General features: G+C 36.5%; 1 protein-coding gene across 1 annotated transcript; it reads right to left on the reverse strand.

Annotated features, from left to right (window-relative positions):
• Positions 1-627: 627 nt before the first annotated feature.
• Positions 628-16,277, reverse strand: vmp1 (vacuole membrane protein 1). The gene is made up of 12 exons (XM_056243145.1): positions 16,185-16,277; positions 15,410-15,516; positions 14,673-14,805; positions 13,411-13,501; positions 13,086-13,196; positions 10,672-10,839; positions 8,035-8,166; positions 7,049-7,129; positions 5,133-5,249; positions 4,630-4,691; positions 2,078-2,180; positions 628-1,542 (listed from the first exon to the last, which is right to left on the reverse strand). The coding sequence occupies exons 2-12, from the start codon at positions 15,486-15,488 to the stop codon at positions 1,399-1,401; spliced, it is 1,221 nt and encodes a 406-aa protein (XP_056099120.1). The 5' UTR covers positions 15,489-15,516; positions 16,185-16,277; the 3' UTR covers positions 628-1,398.
• Between the last annotated feature and the right edge of the window lie 821 nt (positions 16,278-17,098).

A 17,098-nucleotide genomic window follows, 5' to 3' on the forward strand; every position in this document is an offset into this window, starting at 1 on the left:
TCCATTAAATGCTCAGACCCATCGGCACACTGGAGAGAACATTCACCAGTTAGTAAATATTGTTCAGTTCAAGATTTATGGCACAAAATTCAGCTCTGAAAACATGCAGATGGTGACCAATCCCAAAATTTCAGGCAGCCTATTAGACTGCTGTTGCCATATGAATTACAGCCAACACCAGTCTGATAAGCTACCTGACAGAATGGGAAACTTGAGGCTGTATGAGCACAACATACTACTGAAACATGCTACACCTGAAAGTGAGTACATAAGCTGTCTGAGAGAGAGAAACAGACAGAAATAGAATGACAGACAGGATAGAGAGATAGAATGACAGACAGAACAACAAACAGATTGGACATAGAATGACTAATAGAACAACAGATAGAATGACAGGCAGATATAGACGAAGAACGACATACAGAATGAGTAAAATGGATAGAACAAAGATAGACAGACAGATGGATAGATATTTAATTGCCTTTCACATACCTGCTTTTGGGCTGCATCCTACAACTTGTCACCCATTGGTCTGAACCCAAAGAAGTTCTTTTTAATCTTTTTTTTTGGGGGGGGGGGGGGGGATAATTCACAGATTAAGGTAAAACGCGCATGCAACACAGCAGATGTATTAATCAATTTAATGTTGGTTCTGAGAGAAATTATAGTTAGCCACACAAATATTTCAGCCCAAAATAAGAAAAGAGGAAAGTATGGATCAACTTGTGGTTTTAGTTAAAATGTCAAAGGTTGAAATGCACAAACAAATGCAAATATCACATCTTCAGTTTCTTGAGTTAAAAGTTACATCCACTAGTTTGTGACATTTTGGTTTAAGATCTCTGGAGAATAAACATGTGCGTATAGTCAAAACATTATTTACAAGATGTGCAAACTATTTAGAAACCACAATGATCTGAGTTGATATTGCTATCCTCTTTTAAACAGTTAAAGAAATACAAAATGACATCAATATTGATTAAAAAAAAACTATCCCTGAAAATTCCAATCACAACACTTCGCAAAACAGACCCTGCCCATCCATACCTGTATGTTAGAAATTAAATAAGTCAATCTATTGATTAAGAACTGTATTCACTTCAATGGAAGCATGACCTCCAAATGTTGCATAAGGCATTGCAACAAATATGACCCCACACAGCCTGTTAGCTAGACTGCCTTGGTTCTGTAAAGACAAAATTCTCTATAAATGTTAAATCTGATTTTAAATAGTAGAGCACACTACAGACAAATGAAGAGGGACTTCACGTAACTAAAGGGATCTGAATGAACGTTAACATACAGAAGCGCACACAAATCAGTGCTCATGTAGCAGTTTTAGCTTAAATATTTCGTAGGTTCCAAAACAGGAGCGTGAGATGTTTTTCTGTGAGTCCGTCATTTTGTTTTCTCCTCTGAGTACTTCTTCAGCTGGAGACGCTTGCCGTAGCTCTGTGCCATGGAGTTAATGATGGACAGAATAAAATAGCACACCATGACCAGCACCACTTTCTCAAATACCCACGAGAGCCAGCTTTCACCCTGCACAAAAAAAAAACAAAAAAAAACGTATATAAAAATAAAATATTTTACATTTTCTGAATTACTTGGTTCAAAGATTAAAAGATTTTAAGGCCAAATTAAATTTTTCTTAATAAATAATGTGTTTTTCTAGGCCATGTTAAACCTATATTTTTTTTAAATAAAAAAAAGACAAAAATAAATTAAAAAAGCAGAATAAGCAAGTATATATATATATATTATGTATGCATGTATGACATGTGTATTTCTATATATACACAGTATAATTAATATATATAAATATATATATAATTTTTTCCTGTTTCTTGTTAAAATAAAGTAAAAAATAAAATGCGGAAATAAACAACAAGAATTATAAATATATATATAATTTTTTTGTTTCTGTTTCTTGTTAAAATAAAGTAAAATACAAAAAATACGTTGCAGAAATAAAGAATGAAAATAATAATAAATTTAAATAAATTAAAATCTATATAAATTAAAATTTATATAAATAAATACATAAAATATTTGATAGCATTGATTGATTTTTTACCGCTGCAGTTCCTTCGCCGGCTGGATTATGAAGCTTGGCTCTCTGGGCTTCCAAGTACTCCCTAAAAGGTTTCTGAAGAGATGCTCCAACTCCAGGGATAATACTGTCCAAAAAAATTAAGAAATGATTAGCAAAGTCTTACCAAGAATGGAAGCAGCCAGAAGTCAACTAGATCTCCCAAAGTGCACAACAGCTTTCCATCAGTGAAGCCTCCAGAAGAATGAAGCACCAGATCTCTGAACCCTCACTTATAGCAGAGAGGTTTCTGTAGGAACTGCTCTAAAGCAATTAATGAGGAAGTGACTCAATATTGTGTCATCACTGCAATGTAGGAAGAGCCGCCCAGTTTTTTTTTTGGGGGGGGGGGGGGGGGGTGAATGTCAGTGAAACCAAACCATCATGTAGGATCAATTATAATATTTCTGCACCACACATCTTTCCAGTTCAAGGTGCAATTACCATGTCTTTATTACATCAAAAAAAGCAAAGAAATACTACTGAAAAGGAACCAGAATACAACTTCTGAATGTTACTGTCTCAGTCACATGACCTCACCACAAACAAGCTGATGATTAAGAACCTCAAGTTTGAGCAGCTCATCGAATCCAAAGGATCTTGTCCAAATCATGTGACCACATTCTTAGATCGTAATTATGAAGTTCTTTCGACGTGGCTTAATTATGAAGCTACAATTGTGCCTCATTCAAAGATGAACAGTCATTTCATTTTTACTTTTGAGTGCCGTTGAAAGTGCCAACATGGAGACCACATCTCTACTTTTGAGTCACTCTGCTACAACATGTCTGTGCACAGACATCTCCATAAATGGTGAAGACTTCTCAGGCTTACTAATAAGTGGGCTCAGTATATGGTACAAACAGGGTTAAGTAAGGTCAATCCTATGGTCACATTTCACTCTAAAACCAAACATAAAATATCACATAGTTAATAAGGACATTTAATGCAATAAAGTCTTAACAGGGTTTTGACATTATTTTAATGACAATTAACTCTTTCCCTGTCAATATTTTTGATCAATTTCACAAAATTTTCATAGCCCCCAGAATATTTTGTTGTATGAATATCTGAACATGCAATATATCAAAAGAAGTTAACTTAATTAAAAAAAGTAACCGAGTAGATTGAGTCCATCAACACCCCTAAAGGCCTGTTCACACCGGGACGAATTTCGCGCGCGATATTCGCCAACGTTTAACGCCTCGTGACTAAACAAAGGGCGCCAATGTGAGTGTGCACACCGACACGAAAAACGCCACGCGTAAAAGCGTCATTTTTTAAAAAACGCCTCGGGTTCGTTTTTTTAGTTTGATGCGCCGCGTCAAAAACTATCCGACCAATGAGATTGGCGCTTTTGCTCACGTGTCTGGAGCTTCTGAAGTTACAGTAAAACACAACTTGGGGGCGCTCAAACACAAAACGGTCTTGCCGAGCACACATACGTAACGGCGAAGAAGATATACACCAAGATGCGTCAACACTGCCGGGAAGAAATAAGACGAGGAAGATGCAAGGCAAGATGAATGTAGAGCTGCTGGTCTCGTTGGTGTCGGAACATAAAGAACTATATGACAAACGCGACAGCGACTACAAAAATCTTGATAAAAGAGAATGTTATGGAGTGGTATTGCAGAGCAAATGGGCGCCATCTAATGTCAGGGAATGAATTTGCATGTTCACTCGGCTCATCGTCAGCGAAAATCGCTTGGGTGTGAACACAAAAAACGCGTTGAAAAACGCTGCCGAATAACGTGCGCCGATATTCGTCCCGGTGTGTACGAGCCTTAATGCTTGCACAGTCCTATATCGGGCCTACCTCTTCCTGGGTTGAGATTTCATGCGGTAATGTTAGGCGGTTTTGATTTATATGCCGTTTAATGATCGCATTATTTTACATGTGCTTAAGCAATGCTTCAATCGCTTGTTTCTGCTCCTCCTTCGCCTGTGTTTTGATCCGGAGATTCTGTACCATTTCAGAAGATGTGTAATAGCGTAATGTGTAATAATTCTTACTGATTTTGGAGTGAAATGTAACCTGGACATATTTAGCCATTCCCATGTCCTATATAGTGGTATAGAGGAACAGAAACTATATGCGATTCTTTAGATGATTCAGACTAAACAATGGTAAGCATATGACTGTCTGAGAGGAGTCTGCATGCAAACGTTAAAATGAGCTGCCCACAGTTCATGAAAGAGTTCAATAAACTCTGCTAGATCCTTTTTTTAGTTTCCGCTAGTGCATTTACATGTTACAATGACATTTGTTTCTTACTGGCAAAAAAAAAAAGACGCTTTATTAATCTAAGCACTACCGTTCTAAAGTTTAGGGTTGGTAAGATTTTTTTTAAACATGGAACAAGGCTGTATCTATTTGAGAAGTAATTCACATGCAAAAAAACATTAAATGATTAATAATATATTTATTTTTGTATGTCTAAAAAGCATTTTGAATTGCCACTCATCGAACCAAATAAGAACAAAACCATCTTCAGAATTTGCATGACTACTCTAATGGTGGTGTCATTACTCACCCGATCAGAGTGACCATCTGCTCCACTATGTGCTTGCTGAATGTTATGATAACAAATAGTTTCTGTAGAGAGACAAAAAGTGGATAAACATTGTCAGACATTGAATCAACGGAATGTTCCTCAAGAAGGCGAGTGTAGCAGATTTATTTTTGTGTGTGTGTGTGTGGGGGGGGGGGGGGGGGGTGGGGGGGGGGGCAGATAGTGTCTTTAGGAGACAGCGAGAAGTGGGGAGACGTGACACCCGATGAGATCACTGACTCACTCCCGCTCATGATTTGATCATTTGGATGACATGAGCAGCTCTGTAGACATCAGATGCACCGCTGTCTAGAATCTGCTGAGTCAACATTTTAAACTCAAAAGAGCCACATGCAAAGGTCTGTCTTTGATGATCTAATGGCACCGATCAACTGAAAAAACACTTTGAGAATTATGGGAATCACCTCTTTAGGAATGACACACTCAAAAAGTGTTTAACATTTGTTTTTTTACTCTCTGTATACCTGAATGTGCATCTTAATAACGGCCTTTCCAATGAGAGTCGCTCCAAAGAAGGTCCAAAATGGAATCAGGAAATGACCACAGGTGATTCCAGCCAGGTCAAACAAGGGATTTGGGATCTGAGAAACAGATATGCATAAGTACTGGTAAGCACCAAAAGACAATAATCTGACAAACGCATTTGAAAAAACTATTCTAACACCCCCCCAGTATACATTAAACAAACTATATAACACATTTATTATATAAGCTACCGTGAACCAAGGGCATAGTTTTGGTTTCAACATTATTGGCGTGTGACCCATGTTAGCGGGGTCCCAGGGCACGGTCCCATGAGATTTATGCATTCATTTATTTTTGCAAAATGGTCTTTTGTGGTCATATGATGAGAACCTTATCAGTTTGACAGAATGTTCAACTTCAAAGTGCCATGGGAAGTCAAACTAACATTTACGTAACATTTTCTTCAGGGTATCCGCGGGGTCTTGAAAAGTATTAAAAGGTGATAAATCAATTTTGGGAAAATTAAGACCCTTAAAAAGTATTAAAAAGTCTTATCACGGCTTTATAAAGTCTGTCCAACAGTTTGAGTCCCAAAAACATCGTAAAAGTGTGTGAATTTAGTTATTTTTATTTTAAAAAACGAAGAACTGAGGCACAACAGCATGATTGTTGTTGAGGGTGGAGCAAAGTTTTGTTTAGTTTTTTAATAAACTTTGCTTTGATTTACTATCCCAGCCTATTTGATTTTTTTTTTTTTTTTTATCAGAGTGGTCTATAGTCTTTATCACAAACTAAAACTGTTAAGTTAAAAGTATCACTGATGTAAATGGTTACAGCTTGAAGTGGCGGTGAGGTATTAAAAAATATTGAGAAGGTCTTGAAAAAGTCTTGAAAAGGTATTAAAATTAACTTCAAGATTCCTGCATATACCCTGTTCTTATATCGAAATAGTTTATTTACAACTTCTTAACAGTTCACCAGGCTCTAATTGATTCTGTCATCTCAGAATTTCTGAAGGCCAGTTTTTTTTGTTGTTTTTTTTACACAACATTTACATTTATTCATTTAGCAGACGCTTTTATCCAAAGCGACTTACAAATGAGAACAATAGAAGCAGTTAAACTAACAAAAGGACAACAATATGCAAGTGCTATGACCCTTCCCAGTTTAATCTAACGCAGTACTTGTACTTAAAAAAACAAACAAAAATAAAGATAATAGATATAGAATAGAAGATAGTGTTAGTATTAATGGGTCAATACTTTTTCACTGTTGATGAAAAAGATGCGTCTTCAGCCGTTTCTTGAAAATGGCTACGCACTCAGCCGCTCTGGTTGAGTGAGTTAGGCCGGTCATTCCACCAGCAGGGAACAGTCCAGGTAAAGGTCTGAGAAAGAGATTTTGTGCCTCTTTGAGATGGCACCACAAGACGACGTTCACTTGTAGAGCGCAAGTTTCTGGATGGCACGTAAGTCTGAGATTATGTTTTATGATCAAGATTATGTTTTCTCTTTTCATCAGTTTTTTTAGTTCATGTGGCTGTTTCAGATCATGTTTGACTTTCTCTATAGCATTTTAAAGTAGTAAATTCTCGACAGAATTCAAATGGGTCACACATTTTTTTTATAGTTGTCACGATAGGAGCGACTCGCGCAAATCTTATCACAATGTAATGTCTGTACAATGTATGTAAATAAACCGGGCTTCTGTCTTATTGCGCTGATAATTGGTTCGTTCAGTTCGGACGGGAACTTGGCGCTTATAACAGCTCTGAACGTGCGATGTAGCCTATATAATTGATTAATAATTCCATATGTTGGGGGTACCCTCCCATCCCCCTGCAAATAGGAACTATTTAAATTCTGCAATTACTAAGCAATGATTAAAATAAATAAATAAATAAATAAAAACTTACAGAGGCACAAGCCAGAATTCCAAAAAATCCAACTTTCTGCACCATGTTTTGCACTGCAAGCTTGGCTCTTGATGCAAAATCCTGTAAGAAATTTGACAATTAAAAAAATTTAGACTTGGCATGGAAAAGTGATCATAAGTCTGCAAGAACTAAACAATCTGTACAACTTTTTTTTTATTGTTATACACTGTAAAATAGGTTTAATATTGTTTTAAAAAATGTGTTTATATAAAACTAAATATTATATTAAATAATTAAAAATAATAATAATTATAATATGTTAAAATATTATAATACAAATATTAATGTAATACATTTACTCATAAAATATTTATTTTATGTAAAAAAATAGATATCATTTTAGTAGAACAATTTCTGGAATCAGCTTTCAGCTACTCTACAATATTTTAAGGCAAAAGCAAAGAAAACATTTAACATTATGCCTAAAATAACAGTCATATAAAATAATTACTCTGCCAGAATTGTAAAAAAAAAAAAAAAAAAAAGATATAAAAAAAAGGGTGGCAATAATCACCAGATCTTGATGGAATACAACATTATTAAAGATGACCAATTAAAAGTCTTGTGTGAAGGTACAGAACATGTGGGGTCCCACTCAGACACTAAGAGGCAATGATTAAAGGGAAGCTCTGACTCTGAGTCACCCGCTGCTCAAAGGGTTTACTGGAAGTCAGGGGAGAGCCCTTCCAAGAAATCATGTGACCTGCATAAGTGAACCACAATAGTGGGGACTCAAGGGAATAGGATACAGGCCCCCCTCCCACCAACAGGATACAGTATCTGCTGCATCATGGGGGGGCATCACTCTCAGCTTCATAAAGGCATGACCACTAGAAGGAAATAGTTAGTTGAGCTTTGAACGTCTACCGGAGATCCTAATGAGCTAATGTCGGTATGAAGGTAAACTGTTAGTTTGGACACATGGGTCGAGTATATGACATGAGCTTCTGAGATGAAATCCAGACCTGTGCGCTCTGTGCCTGCTCCAGCATCTCCTCAAATTCCTCATAATCTTCATCATCAGGATCTGCTCCAGAAAGCCGTGCCGCCCGCGCCATGAAGTAAGGAGGCAGCTCTCCAATAGCCGTGCCCGCACCCTGAAAACACAGTCACACATTATGAGCCTAAAGAAGACAAAAGTGTATCGTAAACATCAGCTTCTGAGTTCTGCAAGTCTTCACAAACAAGACGTTATGTTGGGATGGTAATACTAGGTTTTTGAAAACATGCAAATACGCAGAAGCCTTTCACTGCTTATCATAGTTCAGGTTTGGAAATTGAAATGTCAATTTATATGCCAAAAATAATTGTCATAGCAAAGGATCAAAACATCACAGATTGGCATCTTAAGACCAAACATGGAGGATCTTCTCATTTTGGCAGTTTCACATTATTAAAAGTTTTTAAAAATGCAAACTTCAATTAAGAAGCTGCATTGATCCCAGTACACAGTAAGCTTATTTTAACATGACAGATAGATAGAATTAACATTTAAATCAAGAATTAATAAATAAATTATAAGATATATATATATTCTTCTAAATTATTTATAATTATTATATATTATATTAATCTATTACATAAAATGAATCTATATTTATTACAATACATACATTTATATTACTTTAAATGAATTTAAAAATATATACATTTATAATATTGATATAATTATATATTATATATTTTTTTATATATATAAAAAACTAATTATAATATACAGGTCCTTCTCAAAAAATTAGCATATTGTGATAAAGTTAATTATTTTCCATAATGTAATGATACAAATTAAACTTTCATATATTTTAGATTCATTGCACACCAACTGAAATATTTCAGGTTTTTTATTGTTTTAATACTGATGATTTTGGCACACAGCTCATGAAAACCCAAAATTCCTGTCTCAAAAAATTAGCATATCATGAAAAGGGTCTCTAAACAAGCTATTAACCTAATCATCTGAATCAACTAATTAACTCTAAACACCTGCAAAAGATTCCTGAGGCTTTTAAAAACTCCCAGCCTGTTTCATTACTCAAAACCACAATAATGGGTAAGACTGCCGACCTGACTGCTGTCCAGAAGGCCATCATTGACACCCTCAAGCAAGAGGGTAAGACAGAAAGAAATTTCTGAACAAATAGGCTGTTCCCAGAGTGCTGTATCAAGGCACCTCAGTGGGAAGTCTGTAAGAAGGAAAAAGTGTGGCAAAAAACGCTGCACAACGAGAAGAGGTGACCGGACCCTGAGGAAGATTGTGGAGAAGGACCGATTCCAGACCTTGGGGGACCTGCGGAAGCAGTGGACTGAGTCTGGAGTAGAAACATCCAGAGCCACCGTGCACAGGCGTGTGCAGGAAATGGGCTACAGGTGCCGCATTCACCAGGTCAAGCCACTTTTTAACCAGAAACAGCGGCAGAAGCGCCTGATCTGGGCTACAGAGAAGCAGCACTGGACTGTTGCTCAGTTTTGCATGTCATTCGGAAATCAAGGTGCCAGAGTCTGGAGGAAGACTGGGGAGAAGGAAATGCCAAAATGCCTGAAGTCCAGTGTCAAGTACCCACAGTCAGTGATGGTCTGGGGTGCCATGTCAGCTGCTGGTGTTGGTGCACTGTGTTTTATCAAGGGCAGGGTCAATGCAGCTAGCTATCAGGAGATTTTGGAGCACTTCATGCTTCCACCCGCTGAAAAGCTTTATGGAGATAAAGATTTCATTTTTCAGCACGACCTGGCTCCTGCTCACAGTGCCAAAACCACTGGTAAATGGTTTACTGACCATGGTATTACTGTGCTCAATTGGCATGCCAACTCTCCTGACCTGAACCCCATAGAGAATCTGTGGGATATTGTGAAGAGAAAGTTGAGAGACGCAAGACCCAACACTCTGGATGAGCTTAAGGCCGCTATCGAAGCATCCTGGGCCTCCATAACACCTCAGCAGTGCCACAGGCTGATTGCCTCCATGCCACGCCGTATTGAAGCAGTCATTTCTGCAAAAGGAATCCCGACCAAGTATTGACTATTGAGTGCATAACTGAACATAATTATTTGAAGGTTGACTTTTTATTTATTTATTAAAAACACTTATTTTATTGGTCGGATGAAATATGCTAATTTTTTGAGACAGGAATTTTGGGTTTTCATGAGCTGTATGCCAAAATCATCAGTATTAAAACAATAAAAGACCTGAAATATTTCAGTTGGTGTGCAATGAATCTAAAATATATAAAAGTTTAATTTTTATCATTACATTATGGAAAATAATGCACTTTATCACAATATGCTAATTTTTTGAGAAGAACCTGTATATATTTATATTTTACACTTATAAAAAGGAAATATTAGTACAATAATAATATTAAATGTATGATGTGGAATATATGGTGATATTGTACTTGTTGCAGGATCTGGAATATGTTCACATGCTCAAAAACTAGTGTGAATGACCTACACTTTTTGGCTGCCATTTCAGCCTGCTGAATCCCATTCCAGAAGGTTAACTTCCAGCAGTTTAGTTCGAACCCTGCTCTACTGAAACCCAACAGCTCAATTAGCTGGAGCATTGTGTGTAATGGGCCAAGAGACTGTGGTGTGAAAGTACTTACCCACATGCAGGCCTCCAGGCGGACCTTCGCCATGATGGTCCACAATGAGATGCTCTCCTTTAGGAACTCCTCCTCCGGACACACTATCTGAGCTGGGTAGGGCGGCTCAGGGAAGTTCACTGAGCCACATTCATATGCAGCCAGGGTGACAGAAGCTATGTGTGGACCCTGGAGGAAATGATGCAGTCACATGTTTACAGACTGAAATAAAACTTCACGTGAGCATGAACATTTCTTGTCCATGAGCGCTGTCACATGCACAGCTTGATGCATTTCTAAGAATAGTACTTCACGTGTAAAATAAACAGTTGTTTGCTGACCAACTACGTAAAACTACCACATATGTCCGTGCGGTTCAATGCAACTGCAAAAAGCTTGTGACCTCAATGTAGTGCGATGGAAATACCACAAAGACGAAATGACAATTCATTTACTAAGTGAAAACAGACAGTGATGTCATACCTTCCCACAGTCGGTCGATCCGTGGGAGAATATACGTGGGAGAGGAGACTGGACAATATACCATGTCTAGCATTTTTAACCTCTGATTAACCTTCTTTAACCGAAGGAGGCACAAATGACTCCGGTGGTACCATTTAGTGGATGGCTCCATCCAAATCAACCATAATCTTATAAGAAATACTACACAGATGCAACAAATGATAGAGAAACCTTTAGTTTGTCACATCAAAAGTTGTTTTATAAGGAACAGAATGCAAAGAGATATCCCAGACCTGAACTAAAAAGCCTGTTAAACCTAAACCCAGTCTAAATTTTGATGGTGGTCTTAGGTTACTCTGCTGACTGTTGGGATCTTTACAGTCAGAGGTGATGTCAGCCAGTCAGGACCACCATTGGTTAATCACATTCAGAGGTATGAGCTCATGATGGTGTCACAGCAAAGAGCCTGATACAGCAACCGTTTTATCTGGTTACTCAGTGCAATTGAGTTTATTTCCCAGGCACTGAAACCTGACACAAGCCACTTCCCAAACTCAATCATTAGATGCAGATGAGAAGCAGTTTTGATTAAAAAATGTATTCCTTGTATTAGGCGTTTTTGCTACAAATGTTTAAAAATGTTTGCTTTTTGGGTTTTTTTTTTTAAGAAAAACAAAAATCTGTTTCAAATAAATGCTGTTCTTTTGACCTTTTATCAAAGAATCTTGAAAAAAAGTATAATGGTTTGCACAAAAATACTAAAAAGATAGTTAAAATTCTGTCATAATTTACTCACCCTCATGTTGTTGCAAACCTGTATGAGTTTCTTTCTTCTATTGAACACAAAAGATATTTTGAAGAATGTTGTAAACAGACAGTTGACGGCACCCATTGACTTCCATAGTAGGAAAAAACATACTATGGAAGCCAATGGCTACCTCAACTGTCTGGTTACCGACATTCTTCAAAATATCTTCTGAGTTCAACAGAAGAAAGAGACTCGTACAGGTTTGCAACAACATGAGGGTGAGTAAATTATGACAACTGCACAACTGTTTTCAACATTGATAATAGTAATTAATGTTTCTTGAGCAGCAAATCAGCATTTTAGAATGATTTCTGAAGGATCATGTGACAAATAATTAATACTTCACTATTATATAATTACTATAACTACTTCACTACTAAAAACAAAGTACATTATTAAAACTATCTAGAAAATACTGTCTTTATATTAAGGGTGCCGCCTTTTTTCCCCACTACTCAAGTAATGTTAGGTGTATAAAGGTTAAAAACAAAATCAATTCAAATAGTTACTTTTGCTTTGACAGCCCTTTTACAAGATATTATCCTATAAACAATTAAAAAGACAAAAAATAGAGCTTGATGTGTGAAAAAAAATTGCTCATGATCTTTATACAAAAGTCTGATGGCGAAACATTGTGCGTATTTGCACTTTCACATCCCATTCTTTCACAATGCCGTCCATAGACACACAAACCGAGCGCAAAGTACTAGAATTCCCCGGTGACAAAGGAGGGGTGTGACTTCACCACAGCCAGTGGAAGTGGACACTCCTGACCACTGTCTAACAGTTCAATCTGAGTCAGTGGAAACTGCTGAAAGGTTCTGCTTACGAGATCTGCTGCAGAGAAGCGGAGTGAGGCACATGCTCTCACTGTCACACTATTAATAAACTTCAGTGGAACACCCAGCACAAATACTCTTCCCTTTTGACAGAGCACTGGGCCCCTGACAGTTAATCTAGGGGAATAGCCGATGTTACTGTATTCAAAGACCCAAAAAAGTCAAAACGTGACTTTTATGTTTATTAGCTTTGTTGTGTGTTTTGGCACATATATACAGTAAAAGTTTACTTTGTTTCTACTGATAAAAATCAAACAAACTATGATCAATAAAACACTCCCTAGAATGAGAAATTAAGTCTAAATTTCAGTCCACTGAACTCTTACCAGGTACAGGAGGAACGTGTGCAATCCAGTTCCGAGACCAACCGAAGACAAAATACCCAGGCCTACCCAGTAGGCACACCACAGGAACTTCTTCTCCAGGTACTGTACATACTACAAACAATGGCAAACACATTAAACAGTAGCTAAGAAGCTTCAGAATAACAACTCTATTAGAGCATGTGAACAAAATAGAACTGCTAAATTACTACCTTGCAGAAGCTTTTTGTAAAAAAGTGATCATAAGAAACAAAACAAAAATAGTACAAGCAGCAAAATCATGATTCTGGCTACAGATTTGTGACCAATAGGCAAATACTGAGCTCACCTGCTGATGTGTTCCTTCTATTGAGTAAGCCATTGAGAAAAATGAAAAAAGGACTATGGTCAAAAATACCACACCTTTTCTCTGCCAAAGCCTGTAAACAAATAAAATAAATTAACTGTAATATGCATTATTAAAAGGTGGATGTGATTATAAGTAAGACTGTAAATGAATTAAAATCACAATAAACCATATATTTTGAAGTATCTCATCGCTCAAATGTTTGCAGTCGGTACGATTTTTTAAATGTTTTTAAAAGAAGTCTCTTATGCTCAACAAGGCTGCATATATTTGATCATAAATGCAGTAATATTGTAAAATATTATTACAATTCAAAATATCCGTTCTCCATTTTTTTATATATATTATTTTGATATGATGGCAAAGCTTCAGTGTCACACGATTCTTCAGAAATCACTCTAATATGCTGATTTGCTGCTCAAGATACATTTCTTATAATTAATGTTGAAAACAGTTGTGCTGGAATATATTTGTAGAAATTGTGATGCATTTTTCAAGATTCTTTGAGAATCAGAAGGTTCAAAAGAACAATTAATTTGGAATACAAATCTTTTTAGACATTATAAATGTCTTTACTGTCACTTTTGATCAATTTAATGCATCCTTGCTAAGTAAGGTTAAAAAAACTCTTTTAAACGGTAATGTGTATTGCATTCAGTTGCTTTTAAAGAAAAGAATCTGAATGATACTTGTAAAATATCACTTTTTTTCACTTGTCTAGCATTGATAGGAATTAAGGGAGCGTTTACATGACACTGTTTTCAACTAAAAGCAAAAAACGTATGTGTTTTAGCCATTCATTTACATGACAACAGCGTTTTGGTGGCCTGAAAATGCACATTTTGAAAATGGCTTTCAAAGTGCAAGTTTTAGAAAATAATACCGTTATCATCTCCGTGTAAACTACAAAAACATGAATTTGTGAAAACGGTGACGTCATGCGCATGCATATTAGGTGTTCTTCTGTCTATAGGAGTGTAGTTTTTCTTTACAAAGTGACATCGCCAACTACTGGCCTGGCATGAATAATACAGCGTTTTAGCAGATCCGTGTGAACGGGGATCGTTTTGACAGTATTGTCGTCTGTACGGAAAAAAACTAAAGTAAAAACCTTTCCGTTTTTTTAACCGTCATTTTCACCATACAATGTCAGATGCAAATACATTAGCTAAACTTCCCAAAAACTACCTAAAAAGACACTCAAAATTAGATTATGAGTGTACAATAAAAGTTTGATTGCTTACTTCCACGTCCATTCTTTCAGGGTAATGAGGGTTTCTAGGAAGAAATACTGTAGTGTGATTAAAGGCCTCTTCCACAACACTAAAGAGAGACGCTCTTCCCTGTCCTGCTGCTTTCTCTCTCTTAGAGATGAATCTGTGGGTACAATACACAAGCTTTTAACATGATTTAATTATTATACGTTTTAGAACAACATGCAACAAGTACAAAAGCGAGTTCACAAACACTACTGATTATTTCAACAAAATCAAGCAGAAAACAAATATTACATATTATAAAGGTGTATGATTTGTCATTATGATTAAAGTCAAGATGAAACAGAATTACCGACAGATCTTCGATATTGTGATATACATCTGTATAATGGCTTATTAAAAAAAAAGAAGGGTGGGGACATAGTTTTATGCATCTGTTATTGGTTCGATTTTGCGATGAGTTGTTGCACTCAAAAGTGGAGGTGAATGCGAGGCTGCAAGGATGGAGTTTAAAAGTCCTGCATACATCAGCAGAGAGAAGTGTATTTTTATTAAACGAGGTCAAAATGTTTTTCTTAAGATAAAAGATAGGGTGAATTTTCATTCCATGCGGACTTTAAGATCAATGACGAATCCATCAGTGATGATGGCAGGTCTGTTTATCTCCACAGGACGTTTTATCTCTGGTCCTGACCCTTGATCTGTTCAGCTGAGGCTTACATGCCAGCCGATAATTACATCAGCTTCCTCTCAGCTTAACAAACCTGTAGAACTGCCATTCTGCTTGTCTTTAGATCCTAGTCTTTTCTGTGGCTGTTCACATTCTGCTCCATTTGCATCCATCTCCCACAACTGTTTACAGTTCAAACACCTGCACACATAAAACAAACATATAAATGTTACTCTCTGAGGTCTTGGTAAGTTTGCTGAGGGCAGACAAACATCCCAAATCAAACTTTAAAAGTAATGACGGTGGTTAATATTCTCCAAAAAAAAAAAAACATTGAGTGGCTTATATGGTAATCTTTTGAGAATGGCTGTTATATAAAAAAAATCTGAAGGTCATAAACAGCTCAGCTGCCAATAGTATTGACTAATATAGGATATAATATGTTCTAGTACCAGTATATTCATTTATTTCCACAACAGGACTCTGAACACCTGCATATGTTGTACTAGGATATTTAACTAGCACTTAAGCTATCCTAACTAAGCCAGAACTTCATAGTAAAATATTAACCAACTGAGCAAGTGAGGTTACAGTATATGAGAATTATTAGCTCTTGTTTGGTTATTATTAATGATCTCAAATTAAAAATTTTTAGATACCATTTACAGATTATTTCATTTCAAAAAGCCCATGTGGGTGTTGAACCGGCAAGAATTAGCTGTCTAGGTTAGCTTTGAGTCCACTACCGCAGTTTAGATTTTATTTCAGACTCGACAACGAGTACATAGTCATGTTTACATACTTTTAGGCTAAAAAGAGTTAAAAGTGTCATAACAGAGATAAGGTAAAGTGAAGGGACACATTCATACCTGCAACCACTCTTCCGTCCTGACAGCAGCAATAAGGGACAACAACAGCCACAGGAAATGACTCATGCTCAGCTGTATAGCAGTGCAGTATTTTCAAAATAAAAGACGATGCTGACTGCCGGCTGGCCTCACTGTCATCTATTTGGACGATTTTATCATTAATACTAAAATTCATCGAGCTTTATGCTGACGTCATTTTCACCAAGCTCTTATCAAGAATTTCTTAGAAATGTTATATTATACTTTGATTTAATATATTACCCGTCAGTTTTGGATTATGTCGTTTTCCTCAATGAGACAAAAATAGAAAGGATATTTTAGGATTACCCAGAAAGCAATTTATATCTTCAAGGTTGGTCTTTTACGCTGCCATCGACCGTGATAGTGCAGTAGAGTAGCAGACTTCTCACTACTACCGTACTATTGAATTACCGAGAAGTTCATGTCCTTTTTCAGTGACTTATTTATTGGCGTCTAAAATGTATTTTGATTTTTTTAAACGTTTCTTATACTTATCTTTTAAAGACTGATACAAACAAGCAGGTTTGTCTTTTTTTCTTCTTACAAATATCTAGGTACAAATTTTTTGCAATTTTAAAGGTGCACTTGGTCATTTTCCCGCATTATAAAAAGTTTAAGAAATTAACACTTTTGTAAAAAGAAATTTAAAAATATGTAGTTAGTGAGATGAAGATCCCACTCACATTAGGATTTTGCTATACATGGAGGGGAGGGGGGGGGTCGCCTCATGGGGGCCACCATGTTGAGATCACATGAGCAGATGAATATCATTTGTTTGCGGAATAAATAAAAAAATATGACTAACTAGGAATTTCTTCCAAGATGTCTGCCATACTGACCAGCACAACATAGGGAAAAATTACTGCAGATCTTTAATGGCTACTGTGTTTTGT

This window comes from Rhinichthys klamathensis, unplaced genomic scaffold (genome assembly GCF_029890125.1).
Source record: "Rhinichthys klamathensis goyatoka isolate OS25496 unplaced genomic scaffold, OSU_Roscu_1.1 h1tg000781l_1, whole genome shotgun sequence".
Lineage (NCBI taxonomy): Eukaryota > Metazoa > Chordata > Actinopteri > Cypriniformes > Leuciscidae > Rhinichthys > Rhinichthys klamathensis.

Coding starts and splice junctions, on each gene's coding strand:
- vmp1 (XM_056243145.1), bottom strand. CDS start 15,488: ATGGATGCAAATGGAGCAGAATGTGAACAGCCACAGAAAAGACTAGGA. Junction 10,840..13,085: donor ACACGTTCCTCCTGTACCTG/GTAAGAGTTCAG, acceptor CATTTCCTCCAG/GGTCCACACATAGCTTCTGT. Junction 8,167..10,671: donor GCCTGGAGGCCTGCATGTGG/GTAAGTACTTTC, acceptor CTGTGTTTTCAG/GGTGCGGGCACGGCTATTGG.